This window comes from Phyllosticta capitalensis (assembly GCF_038381095.1).
Source record: "Phyllosticta capitalensis strain CBS 128856 chromosome Unknown BKA78scaffold_6, whole genome shotgun sequence".
Taxonomy (NCBI): Eukaryota; Fungi; Ascomycota; class Dothideomycetes; order Botryosphaeriales; family Phyllostictaceae; genus Phyllosticta; species Phyllosticta capitalensis.
In genome coordinates, this window is record NW_027117444.1 from 1,719,951 (window position 1) to 1,734,625 (window position 14,675).

A 14,675-nucleotide genomic window follows, 5' to 3' on the forward strand; every position below is an offset into this window, starting at 1 on the left:
TTTCGGCCAATTTTGGCGACGTGTGATTGCGAGTCTCGGCAGTCGACGCTAGAAGGATGCATCTTTCTGTCATTATCGTTATATTTCTGAAGACTCTTGAGAGCGTTTCTTGGAGTGCCGTTTTTGTGTGGAGTTTATGTGCTTGATTCACCTCCCTGGCCAGGCCAGGCCAGCAAATTGGAAAAAAAGGTTCAGTCAGAATCCAGTCAGAAGAGGGAAGGTCGGATTTGAATCACGCAGGAACGGTAGACACGCGGAGCGAATTTCTGTCCTTCTCTACACTTCACGTATGTACGTACGTTTCGTATGAAAGAGATTAGACTATCTTCATAGTCCACGACAACGGTGCTGCTCTCTCGACAGGAGAAACGAAGTGCCGCAGCACTAGTTAGTGTCTGTCTCGCCCATAGACCTACTACTACTACCCTACCATCCATCCGCCCGTTCACCATCACTCGGGGCCATATACCCAGCGAACCACCACAATCACTCGTGTCCGTGTCCGCCTCCTTCCAGACCTCCTCCTCCCTCCACTTCCCCTATATCCGAATGACCCCCTCGACTCGAGGAGTCACATGGAATGGACACACGACCCCTCCCCTCTACACACAGACGGAGCACGAGGATGGAAGGCATCGCATCGCATCACGCACAGGAGCAAAGTCAAAAGAAGAAGAAATCCATGCATTTTTCTCCGCCACTCGCTCACACTCTCTCACTCCCACTCTCACTATCAAACCACATCGTCCATCGTCCATCGGCCTACCAATCGACCAGTCGATGCGGCGGCCGCCGTTTCGTCCATTTCGTCCATTTCGTCCATCTGCTCCACAGCCAACCACCACCGAGCCAAACGGCCATGCATCCGGCCATGCATCCGGCCATCATCCCAGCCATTCACTCATCCAAGACAATCGCATCTATCCGTTCATCCCCTCCTTCCGCGACATTCGCAACATGCGCAGCAGCTGCTGCTGCCCCCGCATGTCGCAGTCCATGCAGCGCCATCGCCGTCATCGACCGTGCGTCAGTCGACTCCATGCCCAGCTCCGCATCCGCATCCACACCGCACCGCACCGCATCCATCATGACATCGTGACCGTTCGACAGGGAAGGGGGGAGGGGAGGAAAGAGAAACAATGAAGAGCAAACAGAGAGACAGGGAGACAGGAAAAGGGGGGGAGGGCAAGGGAGCAGCATAGCATCAGGAGACATGGAGATAAGCCACAAGAGGTAGAAATGGAGAGTGATAAAGAGAAGAGAGGGAAAAAAGGGTGATTAACATTGAGTAATGTATTAAAGTGTAGAAAAGTCGTGAAGAAGAGAGGCCTTCTTCCCCCTTTTCCTCTGCGTGGTATTTTGAGCAAAGCCCAGGCAACACCAGACCCCGCATTAGAAGGTGTGGTAAGAGCCTTCAGCAGCCAGACAGGCATGAGGAGAGGAGAAGAAGGAGGGAAGCGTGAGCAGCAGAAACTTCGTGAGGGGGAATGTGAGAAGGGCGGGTAGAGCAGCAAGCAAGCACAACTCGAGATAGTAGAAAGTGTCGGCGGCATCAGTCAGGGGTATCATTGGAAAAAAGGCGGGGAGGGCTTAAAAGGTGTCGCGCTCAAAGCTGTCAAGCGAGGAGCGGTACGAGACTGTTTGAATCTGCGTCAGCACCAATACATTTATAAGCATTCAAGACGGAGAAAACCTACTTGGACTCAAACTCTGCTGGCTTCGAGCGTCACCAACCGGCTTCCTTCGAACCACCGTCTCCGAGTGCTCAAGCGGCCGCGGGCTCCGCGATCCCATGGGTCGTGGGCCGTTGAGCTTGCGCCCAGATCCGCTGCGCGAGGCGGGCGCTGGCGAAGATGGAGTCATGCTACGTCGCTCCGTCTCCAGGCTGTAGCGCACCTCTTCGATGGGAGCGAGGGGCGCGAGGTACTGGCCGTTGCCGAGCGGGCTGCTGTGCATGGGCTTTGCACCGAAGGGCAGGCTGGCGCGCAAGTTCTGCTGCTCCTGCGGGACGAGGGGACCGTCGTCCTTGTGGCGGTTGTTGTTGACTTGCTCCGAAGCCGAGTGGTTCGAGTAGCCGCCGTCGGACAGAGGCGACATGTGGCCAGTGTTGCTGCTCAGGCGGTTACGGTTAAGCGACAGGCTTGGTGCAGAACCCCATTGGTCAAAGTCCGGAGACTGCGGGTCGTCAAAATCCACGGCCTTGGATTCAAGGTACGTCTGATGGCGATGAGTCGGCCCTGGGCGCGGCTGCGGGTGCTCGAGGTTCAACGAGTTGCGATGAGCATGGTACTTGGGATTTTCCTCTTCGTGCTCTGGGATCAATGGCGAAGGCGACCGGCCTTGTTCGTAAGCAAAACCGCGCTGGAGCGAAGTCTGCGAGGGAAGACTGTCATCCGCATGTACCATGTATTCATCGTAGTGGGTGAGATTGACGTTGGAACCAGAGCGCGAGTCATTCGAGTAGGGCTTGTTCTTTTTGCTGCGTCCACTGTCCTTGTCTGTCGAGGCTGTCGTTCTCGACCAGCGCGAAATCTTCAAAGGACCAAAGAGGGAAGATGAGCCTGTTGACCGATGCTTCGACTTGGTCTTGGGCGTGTCAGGGCTCTGGGTGGTGGGGAAGCTTTCCTGGAGCTGAGGCGGCGTGGCCTGCGGGATCGAAGTGCTGCGCTTCGCTTCTTGGGTCGGGGTGAGCAGTCGCTCATTGTCATAGTCTTGTCCGAGAACATCAGGCGGGTTCTCCTCGAGCTCCTCGTCACCCTCGAGCACCGTGCTGACGCGATGCTCAGAACCCCGGCGACCATCGTATCCAGAGTGTCGGCCAAGCTGGCGAGACGAAGAAGGGTTGGAGAAGCTCCCAGACTGGTTCGGCGTCGACGCAGTGCCGGCACGACCTTCTGGCTCGTAACCGGGGTCATTGGCTCTGAGGTGTTCGTAGGAACCAATGCTCTGCCCTCGGCTGTCTTGCGACTTGGGAGGTGGGGCAAAAGTTGTCGACTCCTTGAGCCCTTCAACGTCGTCAAGGAGCTGCATGAGCATGTCCTCAATCTTGCTGAGGTCATTCGTGTTCTTCATACTCAAGCCGCGCAAGGCGCGCTTGAAGATATTCTTGCGCTTGGCCTGCATGTCATCCGGGTCGTCGCTGGAATTGCGGCCCACGCTGCGAGACGGAGGCTGGCCATTCAAAATCCGCTGAACGGTCATGTCGGCATCCCTATCAGTGTTGCTCATGATCATCTGATCTTGCTCCGCGATGAACTTCTTCATCTCCTCAAAGGAGTTACGCATCTCAGCGGCGCTACGAACCAAAGTGACCAGAATCTCAGTGTCACGGGCGTTCCTTTGGGCGTCACGGACAGTGAGGTGGTCCATGAGAGCTACAATGTCCTTGGACTGGATGCGGTCCAAACCTTTGCCGGTGGCGCTGTCGTACAGAGGGGACGACATGCCGTGAGAGTTGCCGCTAAAGTTGCGGGCATGTCCAGACTTGCCCCCAGTGACGAACGGATCGTCGTCAAGACCTCCAGTAAAGTCTGGCATGCCGTCGTCAAATGACTGGGATCTGTCCCGGTGAGGCTCAGGTGTGTATCCAGGCTGGGCCGCCGAGATGTATCCTTCATCCTTCCAGTGACCAGGACTGGTGGGGGTCATGTGCTGACGATGGAAGCTGTCATTCTCATCGGGATACTGCTCTCGTTGGTGCTCGTCATACTCGTCCTCGACAGTGGGCTGGAATTGGCGGTCTTCGGCACCAGGACTGCCGTGGTCATCCCGCAGCAAGTGGGCGGCGGCGACTCCAGCAATGGCAGCTGCACCACCCAGCGCAGCAGCCTCTCCAACACGCTGACCCTTGGTCGACATGGGGGGAGTGGGCTCATAAGGCCAGCGGTCAGGGGTACGGGCCGGGCCCTGAATTTCCGAGGGGTTGGTTGTGACGTCGGATTCGTCATCAAGACCATGGCCAATCTCGGGCATCGGCTCTCCCAGCGGCATAGCATTGGCCGTCATTTCAATTTCCTGCTCTGAACGCAGCGAACTATCTTCACTTTGCTGAGGAGAGAGATCGCGGGCATGCGCTTGGGCCAGGTTCCTAGCACGGTCCCGAAGGGCACCCCAACGCTCTCCACTGGGATTCTCCTGTTGGCCGACGAAGACGTTTTCATTTGCGAGGCGGCGCTGCTCAAAGGACTCTCCAGAGTGTCCGGATTCGATTTGAGAGTTGCGCAGAGAAGATCGTACGCTGACCGTCGACGGATCTACAAGCGAGGCGACGGCCGATTCGACAGCTGCCGGTGTGTACACGTAGCCGGCCTTTTCGCCAACATGCTGAATATTTTGCTCGATGGATTCCCGGCTGGCGTCAGTGTAGGTTGATTGGCGATGTTCATCGGACAGGCCTTTCGGACTCTTCAGGCTGTCATCAGTGTAGCCCGTCAAGCGCTTCTCTTCCATCTCGGCGCGGAGTGCATCGTTCTCCTCGTGCTCATGCTCAAAGAACTCGTCCGCATCTTCGCGTTGCGGCGCGTCAAACGACTTGGCTTTGCTTTCAAACGTCCCTCGAGGACGCTTGCGCGAGCGAGCAGCGTTTGTGCTGGGCGAGTTTGATGCCGAGTCGAGCGAAAGCTCTGACAATTTCCTGTCCATGCCACGGCTAGAGGCAGCGCTCATCGGTCGAGACCGCGGCGTCTGGTTTTCTTTGGTCTCTTCGTGGCGTTGACTGCTGTAAAAGTCCCGGGTGGGAGTGACGGATCCGTCACGCTCCTTTCCCTTACTCGAAGAAGCCATGGCCGCAGTAGCTGCGCCAGCAGCAGCAAGAGCAGTTGGTTGGGCGCCCGGTGGGAGGCCATGTTCACCCTGGGATGTCTGAAATGCGTGGTCAATGAGAGAGCCGAAGCTGCTCGTGTCCTTTCGAAGGTCGGCGGGTGTTCTTGCCGGACTACGAGTACCAGGCGATACAACTGGGCGGGGAGTTCCGCGAGAAACTTCCTTGACCGGTGTGGCGCCCCTCGATGAAACCGAATGAGGTCCCACGGTATTCTCTGACAAGAGCGAGGCGCGAGTGACTTCAGAGCTCTGAAATTCACTGGCCATGGGCAACGGCGGTACAGATTGCTCAACCACCTCTTCCTCGTCCTCGATGCTCTCAGACATGCTGGTAGCCTGGCTCTCTCGCCGACTCCTTCTTTTTCTTCTTTCCTTCTTGTCCATGCTAGTGTGGGAGTCGTGATGTCTCAACGCAGCGGCTGTGAGACCAGCTGCCGCACCACCAATCAGAGCAGCATCCCTGACACGGTGCCTCTCTCTGCTCTTCCGGCGGTGAGACCTGTCATCAGCTCTAACGGTATCCTCGGAATGGCGGTCGTAGCTCCTCTCGGATCCTGACCGGCTCGATCGTCGAGTCTTCTTGCCCTTTGTAGAGACAGACTCACCCGACAAAAGAGAGCTCCGTTCATCGCCTGACACGACCTTGACATCTGGAGCACTGGTGGACTTGGAGACACGCCTTTCACTAGTAGTGGTTGAGGAAGCGGGTTGGTTGACGCGGTTCTGATTTTCCTTGAGCGCATTGATCTCGGGCAAAATTAGTCGCTTGATGGCATCTTCAACTGTAGCCAGGAGCTTGGGGTTGTTGATGGACGATGTTGTCGAGACGCCGGACCGGACAGAGTGGGTGTCTGCCGATCTGCGGCTCACATCCGACGCAAGAAGGCTGGACTCGGTAGTCCCGCTGATGAGTGCCTCTTCCCGTCGAGAGCGCGATGCTCTGCGCCGGGATTTTTCATCTTTCGACTTTTCACTGGTGGTGCTCTTTTCACGTCTATGCTTGCTCTTGCTGCTCGACTCGGGCTGGTCCTTGAGCTTTTCCATAATCTTTTGGGTCATGATACGCTCTCTGCTCAAGCTGCGGCTCCTCCGTCGCTCGGGAGCCTTGAGGTGTTGACTCGCTGCCAGACCAGCGGCAGCGGCGGTAAGAGCTGGTGCATCCAACAAGCTGTCTGGAGGCATTGAGGATATGTCAGACGGCGCAGGGACGTAGCGACCCTGGGACAAATCGGAGCGCGACAAGTCGCTGACATTATTCATGACCTCAACCTCGACAGGAGGTCTTCCACTGACGCTGGACTCGGAGGAGTATGAGAGCTCGCTCGTATCGGTGGCTTTGCCTTCCGAAGGCTTGGCTCCGGCAGGCAGCACCACACGTCGAGTGTATGCAGGTTTTCGGTCCTTGTCGGTGTGTGTGATGTCGACATGGTCGGAATTTTTGGATTTGCGATGCTTGGACGAAGGTGTCACTCTGACGCGCACACTTGGTCGAGAGTGCACCTTGTCGCCGGTCTTGCCAGCTTCAAAGTACTCTATCAAGAGCGACGTCTGGGACTGGTGACGATGATGGAGGCCCTTTTCCTTGGTGGCAATGGTCACTGGAGTGCCGTCATCCGGGATCGAGTAGTGGGAGCGGTCGGTGCGGCGGGAGATGTCAGTGGCCAGGTCGTCGGCGCGACTGCTGTCCTCCAAGGCGGAGCTCTCGGTGGGCGCAGGCAGCGGGGGCGGTCTCTGCGTGTCTACACCCATTGTCGATGATGAGCAACGTGGAGATGGAAACGGTTGGGCGAGCGTCAAATCATGAACAGCAGCAGGCCGGCGGCAAGAGCAGAACCGGAAGTTGGGTCGGCGGGAGTAGCGAGTAGTGAGGGTCCGGCGGTGGTTTCGCTTTGGATCCCGGGGGTTTCAACAGGATGGACGGGGGTTCTCAGTCTGGGTTCTGGGACCAGCCAAAGACTAGGTCGCTCCAATTGGGCGGACAGCGCAGCGTCCAGCAATGGAGTCGCAAAGTGAGCGAGTGACTTGAGGAGGAGAGAGGTGAGTAGGAGGGCGTTTGGACAGCTGAAGGCTTCGGGACAGGCGTGTGTCACTTCAGCTGGAGTCGTAGCACAGAGGACGAGTGCGACATGCGGGCGCGAGTCGGTCGCTAGGTGAGGAGAGAGCTTCAGGACTGGGAAGACGCTGGCAAGGCGCAGTCGGCGTCGCAGTCGCAGGCTAATCGCGGTGAGCGGCAGACTTGGTAGAGGTGCGGCTCAGGAGTGTGGCGGCCTGACAGAATGTGACTTTTTTTTTTTTTTTCTTGCTGCTCACTGGCGGCAAGGGTAGAGGTCGTAGCAGAAGACAGGTGTTCCTTGAAGAGGCGGTTTAGAGAAGAGGTTGGAGAGAGGCTGGGAGGCAGCAGAGGGTGGATGACGATCATCACCAGCAGCAACGCGCGACGACTGGAGCAACGGTGGTCTCCCGCACGCTCGGATCGGGCAGAGGCCTCGTTGCGCGAATCCCACACCTAGGCAGAGGCCCCCACCCACTACTCGGACACTGCATCAGCACCGCCAACGCACACTCTTCACCTCTACCAATTGGACCACTTTCAGCGGCACCCGCGCAAAACGATCAAATGCATATGCGCCGTTACCGTGGCGTTTTCCCGCTCTTGCGCCCGCAACCGCCCATTGGTGTTTCTGCGCCTGTCAGTCTGCAACGTATATTCGCCGCCGCTATGCCATTCTATTCTGCCTGTCCTCCTACCGCTTTCCTCGCATTGCATCGCAGCGCATCGCATCGCATCCGCCCGCCGCCGGAGCTTTTCCATTTTCTCTCACTCGACGTGTAACCCAAGAACCGTACCTATATCTGCTGTCCGTCGTCGTGTCCGAGACGCGTCTTCCCAAGACTCCATCGTCTTTGGCGCAATGGGCCAGTGACACTCCAAGACGAGAGATACATATACGTCTTGGTATCTCCAGGTTCCATGTCGACCTCTGGCAACATCAAAATCCCGGCCTTGATACACCAAGAGTTTTCCCTCAAAGCCATCAAAAGTCTATTCTAACCGCATGTCGCTCTGGCGTCCTGCGCTGCCTGCACCTCGTCGTCACTCTGCGCTGCAGCACATTCACCAGCCAACTTCGCCACACGTCCAACGCGTGAATAAGTGGTGGTGTATTTTTACCCTGAAACAAGTTTCCGCACCGTCTACCCGACCACCCAGAACATGTCCCATCCACCAGCGCTTTTTCATCCATGTCCATGCCCTTGTCTCTCTTTTCCTCGTCGACTACCCTCGTTATTTTTTGCACCATTTTTAGCTGCAGCGACGGGGAAAGAGCCACAGATCGTGTCCCTCCTTGGTCAACCTCGTGCAACACCAGCCACCCACCTCCCGCGCAGAGGACCCACTCCCTCTCTCCATCCAAACCCTACCCGCCGCGTTTGCGGGTGCCTGTGCCTGTGCCTGTCCCTGGCATTGATTAATCTGGATGAAAGTGTACAAGTCTTGCATCCTGCTGTGCAAGCAAACAGACTAGCCCATGCTGCAGGCACACACAACTCATGATGCATACAGGTGTATGTGGGGCGTTGGAGTCCTCTGGCTTTAGGCTGGCCACGATATATAGGGGCACAGAGTACTTGTGCAAGCCCGAGTCGACAAACGAGCCCCGTCGGCAATCGACTGTTTGCTGTGCGAGGCCGAAGTACATCAGTCATCTCGACGGCTTGTACACTTTATCTTCATCCCAGTGGTCTGCAACCGTGTTTACGCATTTCCCGATTCATCGCCATGCTCTTCCTCTTCTTGTCTTGCTTCGTTATCAACACTCACATGTCTCTTACCGTCACCGCGCGTCCCAAGACAAGCCGACCAGAGAAAGCCTCACTTTGAGCGACCTGCTGCCGTTGTGGCGCAAAATCCACCGGCGACTTTGGCGGCCTCGTCACGGGCGTGGCGTCTGGTCTCAATGGCAACAGGCAGGAGGCGTCGAGTGGTGGAAGCAGACGTTCGTCATCGCGGGCGCCCTCACCGGCTTTTGCGCCATCCTTCAACGTTGACCCTGCCACGACCCCCAAGTCTTTTGGCACGGTACGGTAGAGCGCGCCGTTGCCGTCGGCCGAATCTGGGCTGTGGCGGCGCAGCACTTGGCGTCTTTTCTGGTGTCCACTGATCTTGCAACGTTCGACTCCCCTTGATGTAGACTCGATGTGAGCATGCCAGGCACAAGGCAAGGCGTCGCAAGGAAAATATGCCGCCGCCACCTGGCGCACAGAGCCGAAGCGTACAAGACATGCGAGATGCGCGCCACCTCTTGGTTTTGAGAAAAGCGCCTCACGATGCAACGTGCCCGACTGGTCGAGGGTCGTCAACAATTCGGCATGTCCAAGTATGCGCCACGGCGTAATGCGACAGGCGGATGCCCCTCCTGGCTTTGAGTCTCCTTATCGCCTTTACCTTTGCTTTGCTGTGGCGTACAAGTCGGAACTTTGGGTCAATGGCAAGCCAGCAGAGAGGAGAACCAAACAAACGACTGGAGGCCGAGGTGGTCTGAGATTGTGCTTCACAAGGTGGACAAGCCGTGGTCAGTAAGCGTGAGCCCTTGACAGTTCTTTGTTGAGGTGTAGTACTCGGGTAGAACAACACAGTGATGACGGTGGTCCCAACAAGTTCCCTCTGGACGTTGAAAGCAATGAAAAGGTCGAAGTCGACGCCCAAAGCCAAAATTTACGGCATATGCGATGAAGTTGGGCAAGCAGGGAGCATCTGACCGTAGAAGAGGCTAGAACTTTCCTAGTTTGAAAAGTATTGACGAGAAGCACTCGGTAGGTTGTGCACCGGTATATGGCTTTGTTGATGGAGCAGTCGGGATTCGGGACAGGATCAAAGGCACATGTACCGGGTTCCCAGCAAAGGTTTTGGTACGGGCCGGCGGGATGCATAACGGCGGCCATTATTTCCTGTAGCGGGATGCGTCAACCGGATTTGGTGGCCGATGAGCGGAATTAGATGCGGGCAACTATGGACCCTCGAGGAAAAGAGGCCAGCGAGAGTGAAACATGTACAATACATGTACCCTAGGCCGCTTGAACCTGCATCCGCCCGAGCCTCAAAGTCGTGGCACTAAGATGGCGAGCGCGGTGTTGTTCTCTGAGTCGTGAGAACCGTTGGCCAATGACTTGGACTCGGCGGTGGCGGCACTTTTTTCGATCTTCACATGTCGCGTGTATGCGACTTGGTGATAATAATGACAAGCAAGCAATTCGACGCCTGGGCTGGCGATGATCCCCCAGAGCAAGTGACGCCATGGCTGGCCGTGCATGGGGAGGCTCCGCTGGCCAAGTAGGCACAAGGAACAGAGCGAACCGTGTTGAGAGGGTGCAGGATCTGTTGCGAGAAGACGAAAGAGAAGAATTTGAAAGTGGGAGAAGTTTGCCGTCGCTTTCGGCCTGGCGCGCCCCGTTTGCTGATGAACTGATGTCTGGCGCCGTGGGGCTACGGCGATCTCCAACTTCGCAGCCCCGCTACCCAGCAGCAAGCAAGCAAGCAGCCAGAGAGCAAGCTTCAGCGCGCAGGCCAGGAGTCTTGACTCTCTCCTCCACCCACACAAAACCAACACCATCCCCAGCTCGCCTCCCACCCCGACTCTTCCCCATCTTCGCCGCCGCTTCCATTCCCTCTCTTGGCTTCCACGCCCGTCGACAGTCTCACACTCTCCCGCGTCGTTTCCCCTAATCCCCTTCTCTTCCTCTCTCGCCTCGCCCTGTCCCCTGCCCTGCCCTGCCGAGGAGCTGCTGCGCTCCAACGTCATTGCCCTGCCTCTCAACTTATGCGTACCTCACTGCTTTTTGTCTTTGTCTTGTCCAATTCCATCTCGCCAACCCTCCTCGTGCCCTGAAGGTTCCACGGCTGCCGTCTTCGCCTGATCTCCTCCGCTACCGCTCTTCGCCGCTTCCAGAATCCAGAGCCTTCTCTGCGCCCTTCGTCCAGTCGCCTTGTCCAAAAGCGCCAGCGTCATCCGTCGTACCTCGCTGACCCAAACCAACACGTCGCGCCGTCGCCGTCGCCGTACCCTGGCCAGAGACGAGCGCGTCCCGGCTCCGGCTGACTTGTGACTGCACAACCTTGTTCGCGCGCCTCTTGTATGCTTCCCCGCCTCAGCCTGCCTCCGGTCCTCTGTTAATCCTGTCTGCAGTCCTGTTTTGTCGTCCCCATCCGATTCCTCGCTTGGCTTCTCTGAGCGAAAAGGGTCTTGAGCCGCCGTCTGGCTCCCACCTGGCTCTCTCCACCCGTTCGCCATGTCGTCCGCCTTCGAAGACGAGGACCTCTCGCTGTCCATATCCACCACCAACACTCGCCGCAGCTCCAACACGGTCAGACCCCACGATTCGCCGCAAGATGTCAGAGCCAACCCGACCATCACCGCGCGCACAGACAGTGCCTCCATCACAAAGGTCAACCAGCGCCTGGGCCAGTACCAGCTTGTCAAGACTTTGGGCGAGGGCTCCTTTGGAAAGGTCAAGCTGGCTGTGCATGTCGTCAGCGGCCAAAAGGTGGCTCTGAAGATTATATCGCGCAAAAAGTTGATCACCAGGGACATGGCTGGTCGCATCGAGCGCGAAATCCAATACCTCCAGCTCCTAAGACATCCGCACATCATCAAGCTGTAAGTCGCAGAGGACACGAGCTTGTGGGCTTTAGCTGATCAGGCGTGTAGCTACACGGTCATCACCACTCCGAGCGAGATTATCATGGTTCTAGAATACGCCGGGATCGAGTTGTTCGACCACATCGTCGCCCATGGCAAAATGTCCGAAGACAAAGCTCGCAAGTTCTTTCAGCAAATCGTGTGCGCGGTTGAATATTGCCATCGCCACAAAATTGTCCACCGCGATCTCAAGCCCGAGAATTTGCTCCTGGACGAGAACCTCAATGTCAAGATTGCGGATTTCGGTCTCAGCAACATCATGACAGATGGAAACTTTCTCAAGACTAGCTGTGGAAGCCCCAATTATGCCGCTCCAGAGGTGATATCCGGAAAACTCTATGCCGGACCCGAGGTCGACGTGTGGAGCTGTGGTGTGATTTTGTATGTCTTGCTGGTCGGTAGACTGCCGTTCGACGACGACTACATTCCTTCGCTCTTCAAAAAGATTGCGCAAGGAAGCTACACGATCCCGAATTACTTGTCCTCCGGAGCCGTCCGTTTGATTAAGAAGATGCTTGTGGTCAACCCGGTGCACCGAATCACAATTGCCGAAATACGACAAGACCCTTGGTTCAAGAAAGATCTCGCGCCGTACCTGCAATTGCCCGCTGAGGAGTTCTTCGATACGGGTGTGGATCCAAACAAGGCCATCGACCCCGATAAGCTGGGACCTACTCGTCCGGCTCCTCAGGTTCAGCAGCTCCACGAGACCGTCGTTGGAAAGCTCGGCAAGACAATGGGTTATGCCAAAGAAGATGTTCAGGAGGCGCTGGCCAAGGACGAACCGAGCGCCATCAAGGATGCGTACCTGATTGTTCGAGAAAACCAAATCATGAAGGCGAACCGTATGTCTCACAAGTTTACTGAAAGAAGATTGGCTGACAGTAGATAGCTTTACTATCCCAGGAAAAAAGCTTGCAGCCCTTTTTGGCTACCTCTCCTCCCAGCTACGATCACAGACATGGGGCATCTCCCATGGCTGCGCAACTTGGGCAACCACTCCCCAAAGTTCAGACCAACGATCTCGAGCGGCCAAGAAACGGCTCAAACGCGAGCCAGCAACAACTTCAAGACCACCGTAGTCCTGTCAGTACTATTGCAGTCCTACCAAGCAGTCTGCCGGATTTCCACCGGGCCTACATGAAGGGCTACCCCAAGCCAGGCCATCCCGAACAGCAGTACGAATCCCTGGGGTCTCCAACGGAACAGTCAGCCAAACAGCAGGCCACTACTGCGCGACGCCTCAAACCACATAGCCGCCCACGCGCAGATGCGGAAAAATCTTCGATGAAGCCAGAAGCCCTCACGCCCATCCCCGAGAAAGAAAAGGTCAAGAAGCCCAAGCCTACAAAATGGCAATTCGGTATTAGGAGTAGAAATCAGCCGGCAGAAGCCATGCTCGCCATTTACAAGGCATTGAAGGCCATGGGCGCAGATTGGGAAGTCCCAACGATCCGCAAGCCCGGCGGAGGTCACAACGACAGTCCTGACCGTAGCAGCTCTGGTTCCCGAGGTGGATCGACTGACTCGCTAGCCCAGCGGCTCAAAGAAGGTGGCATCGTTGAGTCCGAGTCGGACTTCGACGGTCCTGGTGAGATGGAGGGAGTCCCTAAGGACGGTTCACAGTCGACATCGCGAGAGCGTGGACGTGCACGCCGCAATCATGGCCCATGGGATGACTGGGGCTACGCGATCCCAGAGGACCCATGGGTTATCAACGCACGCTTCAAGAAGGAAGGCATGTTTCCACCGGGCGCCCACCACCCTTCATCCTCGCACTCGTCGCGGATCGATCTCCATGAGCGTCCAAGCTCTCAGATGCGAAGTCGGTCGTCGAGCATCGCAGGCATGTCGCAACACCACGGTGACGACGGACACAGCAGCCACTCGACCTCAGTCCCGCATAGCAGTTCGAGCAACAGAGATCACCCAGACTACCACTCGCCATCGTCAGCAGGCGCAGCCGCCGCTGGAAACCACCCCAAGCACCACATCCTCGCTGATGACGACGCCTGCTACGTTTACCTCACGATCCAGCTGTACAACATTGACGTGGGCTTCTTCCTCGTCGACTTCAAGTGCGCCGGCTACGAGCGCCTCGTGCATCACCTCATCCGCGAAATCCGCGTCTCGTCGAAAGACGGCAACGAGCAGTGGCGCGCCCTCGGCCCAGACGAGGACCTGCCTTCGATGTCGGGCAAGAACAGCCCCGGCGTGGCGGCAATGCGGGGAGGCGACGAGGGAGACGATGCTGCGACTGCTGCCCCGGCCCCCTCGGTCAGAGAAAGGGTCGAGCTCGTCGGCGCGGGGCGTGCCCGCGACGAGAAGAGGGCGACAAGCCCGTTTCCCTTCTTGGACGTGGCGAGTCGGCTCATCATTCAGTTGGCACAGACAAGCGACTGATTCTTCTGGTTGCCTTGTACTTTTCGGCTCCGTGGTTTGCTCTGTCGTGTGTGGATACAGGCAAATGGGTGTATATTGTAATTCTTGTTCGAATGAAGGGCGGACTGTCAGTCGTCTATTCAGCAGGCGCAGGCGAGAGCATTGTCGACTTATTGCTGGCTACGCTTCCTAGCTGGGATCGGAGTGAAGCAAGCGATGACGCTTTTGTCCTTGTCGTCGTTTTCTTGATTGACTTTGCTTGGCAAGCATGAGGATGAGTCGAGGCCAGTCGTCGAGCTAGAAGACAGACACCAATGGCGAATGAATCAAAAAAAAATTGAAAGTCGCTACTTCTCGCGAGTCTGTGTCTTTCTTTGTGTGGGTGAAGATGCTTTTTATCCACTCTGCAATCATGACTTGACGTTCGATACTTGCCTCTCTCGTCCCCCCTCGACCATGTAGCTGTACATATAAATGCTCAACACACACACATCCCATCATCCTACCTTCGCTCCCCCTTCCAGTGTCCCTCGTGCACGCCTCCCTCTCGCCTGCCATCCTCCCGCCATCAAACTGATCCACAATCCTAGGACCTCGGTCGCTTGCTCTTTGCCGCCTCCTCCACTCGACTCGACTCCACGACACGGCCCTAAGGTAGTCCCTCCTACCCATCTCTCATCTACCGTCCTGACCTGATTTAAACACACTAGTCATGGCAAAGCGCCGCACTCCCCCCACTACCCTCTTGTCTCTACCTTACTTCCTGTAGGCTTT

At 56.8% G+C, this 14,675-nt stretch overlaps 7 protein-coding genes across 7 annotated transcripts; 4 read left to right on the forward strand and 3 right to left on the reverse strand.

Moving 5' to 3' along the window:
• Positions 1 to 273: 273 nt before the first annotated feature.
• BKA78DRAFT_153484 (uncharacterized protein) lies at positions 274 to 1,410 on the forward strand. The gene has a single exon (XM_066882986.1). It carries the CDS (start codon positions 550 to 552, stop codon positions 1,141 to 1,143), a length of 594 nt encoding a protein of 197 aa, XP_066743582.1. The 5' UTR covers positions 274 to 549; the 3' UTR covers positions 1,144 to 1,410.
• Positions 1,411 to 1,590: 180 nt separating this feature from the next.
• On the reverse strand, positions 1,591 to 6,570 carry BKA78DRAFT_353780 (uncharacterized protein; the record flags this gene model as incomplete). Its single annotated transcript, XM_066891613.1, has 2 exons — positions 1,591 to 1,637; positions 1,698 to 6,570. The coding sequence occupies 2 exons, from the start codon at positions 6,568 to 6,570 to the stop codon at positions 1,591 to 1,593; spliced, it is 4,920 nt and encodes a 1,639-aa protein (XP_066743583.1).
• Positions 6,571 to 7,765: 1,195 nt separating this feature from the next.
• On the forward strand, positions 7,766 to 8,251 carry BKA78DRAFT_153539 (uncharacterized protein). Its single transcript, XM_066882989.1, has one exon. The coding sequence runs from the start codon at positions 7,878 to 7,880 to the stop codon at positions 8,127 to 8,129; it is 252 nt and encodes an 83-aa protein (XP_066743584.1). The 5' UTR covers positions 7,766 to 7,877; the 3' UTR covers positions 8,130 to 8,251.
• Positions 8,249 to 9,133, forward strand: BKA78DRAFT_153514 (uncharacterized protein). Its single transcript, XM_066882988.1, has one exon. The coding sequence runs from the start codon at positions 8,374 to 8,376 to the stop codon at positions 8,869 to 8,871; it is 498 nt and encodes a 165-aa protein (XP_066743585.1). The 5' UTR covers positions 8,249 to 8,373; the 3' UTR covers positions 8,872 to 9,133.
• On the reverse strand, positions 9,134 to 10,000 carry BKA78DRAFT_153513 (uncharacterized protein). The gene is made up of 2 exons (XM_066882987.1): positions 9,839 to 10,000; positions 9,134 to 9,771 (listed from the first exon to the last, which is right to left on the reverse strand). Exons 1-2 carry the CDS (start codon positions 9,881 to 9,883, stop codon positions 9,397 to 9,399), a joined length of 420 nt encoding a protein of 139 aa, XP_066743586.1. The 5' UTR covers positions 9,884 to 10,000; the 3' UTR covers positions 9,134 to 9,396.
• Positions 9,739 to 10,839, reverse strand: BKA78DRAFT_153570 (uncharacterized protein). Its single transcript, XM_066882990.1, has one exon. It carries the CDS (start codon positions 10,620 to 10,622, stop codon positions 9,921 to 9,923), a length of 702 nt encoding a protein of 233 aa, XP_066743587.1. The 5' UTR covers positions 10,623 to 10,839; the 3' UTR covers positions 9,739 to 9,920.
• A 270-nt stretch (positions 10,840 to 11,109) lies between these two features.
• Positions 11,110 to 13,922, forward strand: BKA78DRAFT_296587 (uncharacterized protein; the record flags this gene model as incomplete). Its single annotated transcript, XM_066886638.1, has 3 exons — positions 11,110 to 11,477; positions 11,529 to 12,364; positions 12,412 to 13,922. 3 exons carry the CDS (start codon positions 11,110 to 11,112, stop codon positions 13,920 to 13,922), a joined length of 2,715 nt encoding a protein of 904 aa, XP_066743588.1.
• Positions 13,923 to 14,675: the final 753 nt, after the last annotated feature.